Genomic DNA, 3,742 nt, shown 5'->3' with positions numbered 1-3,742 from the left:
CACACACACACACACACAACACACACACACAAGTCTCCAACAACAGCACCACCACCATGAACTTACAACAGATTATGAGACCCACCTCAATTAGCGCAGACGGCATCAAGGTCTTCGCTGGCGCTGAGCAGGATGCCAACCTCTTCTTCATCACCGTCGAGGCCAAGCTCATCGCCGCTGGCATCGACGCTGGCATCATCGCCGAGGGTGGTGCTGACCACCAAGGAGACGGGCAGGCTCCAGCAGCTGCCTCATCGCCGAGCCCAAGCACCCACGGTGCTTCGGGTCCCCGCACTCGCTCCCGCGCTCAACGCGGCCCGCGCCGCACTGGCGCCCGCCACGACGTGGAGGACCATGATGACGACGACGACGAGGGCGATGGCGACGACCACGGCGCTCAGCCATCTTCCTCCTCTTCCTCTCTCCCTTCTTCCGCCACTCCGAGCGGAGGAGCGCAGGTGGCGTCCCGAGCCTCTGGCCTGCTGGATCCCCGTGATCCACAGGTTGACGCAGCCATCTTCGCGTTCCTCCTTGGCGTCCTGACGGGACACCCGCTGCGGCTGGCCATCACCGACAACCGTGGCCGCTCCGGTGTGCTTGCGCTGCGCCGCCTCCGCGAGCGCTACATCCGCAGCGGCAAGGACCACGTCAGTCGTCTCAGGCAGCAGCTCTCCTCGACCACCTGGTTGCCCACGGACACCGTTGACACGTTCATGTCCCGCATCACGGACATCAACTCGCAGCTCCTCGCTGCCGGCGTGTCCATCCCGGAGGACGACCTGCGCACCCTCGTCCGCAACGAACTCCCCGCAGAGTTTGATGTGGCGATGCGGTTCATGGAGCGCGAGGACCCGCCGCCATCGCTGTCCAAGATGACGGCGGACCTCATCCAGGAGGAGCGCCGCCTGCATCGTCCCAAGAAGCGCACGCCCGTGCTCGCCATCGGCGGGCCAAGCCCCGGCTCCTTCGCTGCATCGCCGATGCACGCTGGCACGTCGCCCTCCGACACGAGCGGTGGACCATGCTGTCCACCTGCAGAGCGCGTGACTTGCGCGTTCTGCAACTTCCGCGGCCACTGCGCGCAGCAGTGCCGCAAGCTGCAGGCGGCCAAGCGCTACCACGTCATCGACGTGCGGCAGATCCTGGCTACGCTTCGCAACCACGGCAACGGCAACGGCAAGCGGCCAGGATCCTCTCGCCCGCAGCACGGACGAGCAGCTCCATTCAAGAAGGCGGCCGTCGTCAGCCACGGCCCTCAGCGCGTGGAGACCTTCGCCATCCACCACGATGCCCTCATGCTGCAGCCCGAGGGCGAGGAGGAGGGCCACGCCATCGGACCAGTGCCACCACAGCTGTGGCTCGCTGACAGCGGTGCCACGGCGCACATCACCAGCGACGCCTCCCTCCTCACCAACTACGTCGCCGTCACGCAGCACGTCACCGTTGCCAACAGCCAGGCCGTCACGGTCATCGGCAAGGGCGACGCCGTGCTCCGCGTGACTGGCACAGACGGCGCTCCAGGTACCATCACGCTGAAGAACGTGCTGCATGTCCCCGACATCAAGTACAACCTTCTGGCGCTGAACCTGGTGACTCGCGCGCGTCGTGGTGCTTCCGTCGTCATTGCTGCGGACGACAGCCGCATCCAGTTTGCCACATGGAGCGTGCCTCTGCTGCCGTCCAAGGACACCGGCCATCTCTTCCTCTACGCCAGCACCACGACCTCCCAACAAGCCACGGCGCTTGCGGGGGAGCTCGTGCACAGCAGCGATGGGGAAGCCGAGGATGCTGACGAGGGCGCCTCTGCACACGACGTGCTAGGCCATCGCAGCAGCGCGGCCGTCGACGCCATCCGACAGCAGATTGCCCAGGCCTCTTCCAAGCACATCGTCACCTGTGGACCATGTGCGCTTGGCAAGAGCACGCGCGCCTCCATCCCGAAGCAGTCTGCTCCACGCAGCGCTGGGCCATGCCAGCTGCTCTACGCCGACATCGCCGGTCCGCTGGAGGAGACGTCGCTGCGAGGTGCACGCTACGCGCTGACCTTCATCGACGACTGCACGCGCTTTGCCTGGACGTTTCTCATCCGGCACAAGAGCGACGTCGGTGCGGCCCTGGAGCAGCTGCGCAAGGACCGCCACGTCGTCAACGCGCTCCGAGGCGCCACGCTGCAGACGGACAGCGACGCCGTCTTCAAGAGTCAGGACTTCACCGACCTGTGCCTGGCCTTCGACATCAAGCAGCGCTTCTCGCCACCGCACTCGCAGGCCAAGAACGGATCCGCAGAGCGCACTTTCCGCACCCTCTTCGAGACGGCGCGTACGATGCTGTTTGCTGCGGACCTGGACAAGCCGTTCTGGGGCTTCGCCGTGCAGCACGCCACGCTGCTGCACAACATCGCGCCGCGCAGGAGCCTCAAGGACAAGTCACCGTTCGAGGCCCTGACTGGGCACGCCTTCGACGTCAGCCTGTTGCGCGTCTTCGGTTCGCCGGCCTACGTGCATGTGGAGAAGAGCAGCACGCGGCACAAGCTTGACCCACGCTCACGCGTTGGCGTCTACGTCGGCTTCGCTGAGGAGGACCAGGCCCACGTCGTCTGGATGCCGGACACGCGACGCGTTGTCCACACCATCCACGCTCGCTTCGGCGCCATCAAGAACAAGGACGTCGCCTCCTCTCAGCAGCAGCAAGAGCAGGACGACAGCGGTGCCTCTGCTTCGCATGCCAACAAGACCGCTCAGCGTTCAACCGAGGACAGTGCCACCGGCGCTCCCACTGCACCACGTGCGGGGGAGCCGCAGCTCCAGCCACGCGCCCTTGGCGGCTCCGTCTGGGACCAGCTGCTGTTGTCCGAGACCCTCGGTGACAAGGACACCCCTGGTGGCTCAACCACCACGTGTCACGTTGCCACCAGCGCTGCTGGTACGGGGGAGAAGTCATCAGCAGTGGGTGGTCATCTACCAGACATCGCTGCTGGCAGTGTTGCCACGTCAGCTGAGCCAGCCACCGTCAAGGAGGCGCTTGCCTCGCCAGACTCTGAGGAGTGGCGCCAAGCCATCCTGGACGAGTTTGCGGCAATGCAGGCCAATGACGTCTACGACGTCGTGCCTCGCGCTGACCTTCCCAAGGGCCACAAGCTGCTCCGCAGCATGGTCATCTTTCGGAGGAAGCGCGATGACCAGGGCAAGGTGATCAAGTACAAGGCGCGCTGGGTTGCCAAAGGCTACTCCCAGGTCCACGGTGTCAACTACACGGACACCTTTGCCCCGACGGCTACCATCGCAGCCATCCGCACCATGCTCGCCATGGCCGTCGCTCGTGGCATGAACGTCCAGCAGATGGACGTCAACACGGCGTTCCTCAACGCGCCCGTGGATCACGAGATCTACGTCCAGCCACCGGCCGTCGACGGCATCTTCTCGCCGAATACGGTCCTGCGCCTCAAGCGCGGGCTGTATGGGCTGAAGCAGAGCCCGCGCCTGTGGAACCACACGCTGGACGCCTGGATGCGCGAGCAGGACTTCGTCGCCACAGCCACGGACGCCTGCATCTACCGCCGCACCTGCAAGGGTGGCAAGGTGATGTGGGTTGCCGTCTACGTGGACGACCTGCTCATCTTCGCCGACAGCGACAGCGACATGGCCGCGTTCAAGAAGGCCATCTCCAAGCGCTTCAAGATGAAGGACCTGGGCAGCCCAGACATTTGTCTCGGCATCAAGGTGCAGCACGACCGCAAGGCCAG

General features: G+C 65.1%; 1 protein-coding gene across 1 annotated transcript in view; it reads left to right on the top strand.

Moving 5' to 3' along the window:
- Positions 1 to 56: 56 nt before the first annotated feature.
- PTSG_13187 (uncharacterized protein) overlaps positions 57 to 3,742 on the top strand; it is a gene marked incomplete at both ends in the record, with an annotated part of 4,588 nt that continues 902 nt past the window's right edge. Inside the window, one exon of the mRNA XM_004987521.1 lies at positions 57 to 3,719. Within this exon, the coding sequence (XP_004987578.1) occupies positions 57 to 3,719 (3,663 nt within the window). The remainder of the gene's footprint in view (positions 3,720 to 3,742) is intronic.

Source organism: Salpingoeca rosetta, assembly GCF_000188695.1.
Source record: "Salpingoeca rosetta unplaced genomic scaffold supercont1.62, whole genome shotgun sequence".
Classification (NCBI taxonomy): domain Eukaryota; class Choanoflagellata; order Craspedida; family Salpingoecidae; genus Salpingoeca; species Salpingoeca rosetta.
Note: the sequence above shows the minus strand (reverse complement) of the source record. Positions and strands in the feature narration are given on the sequence as shown.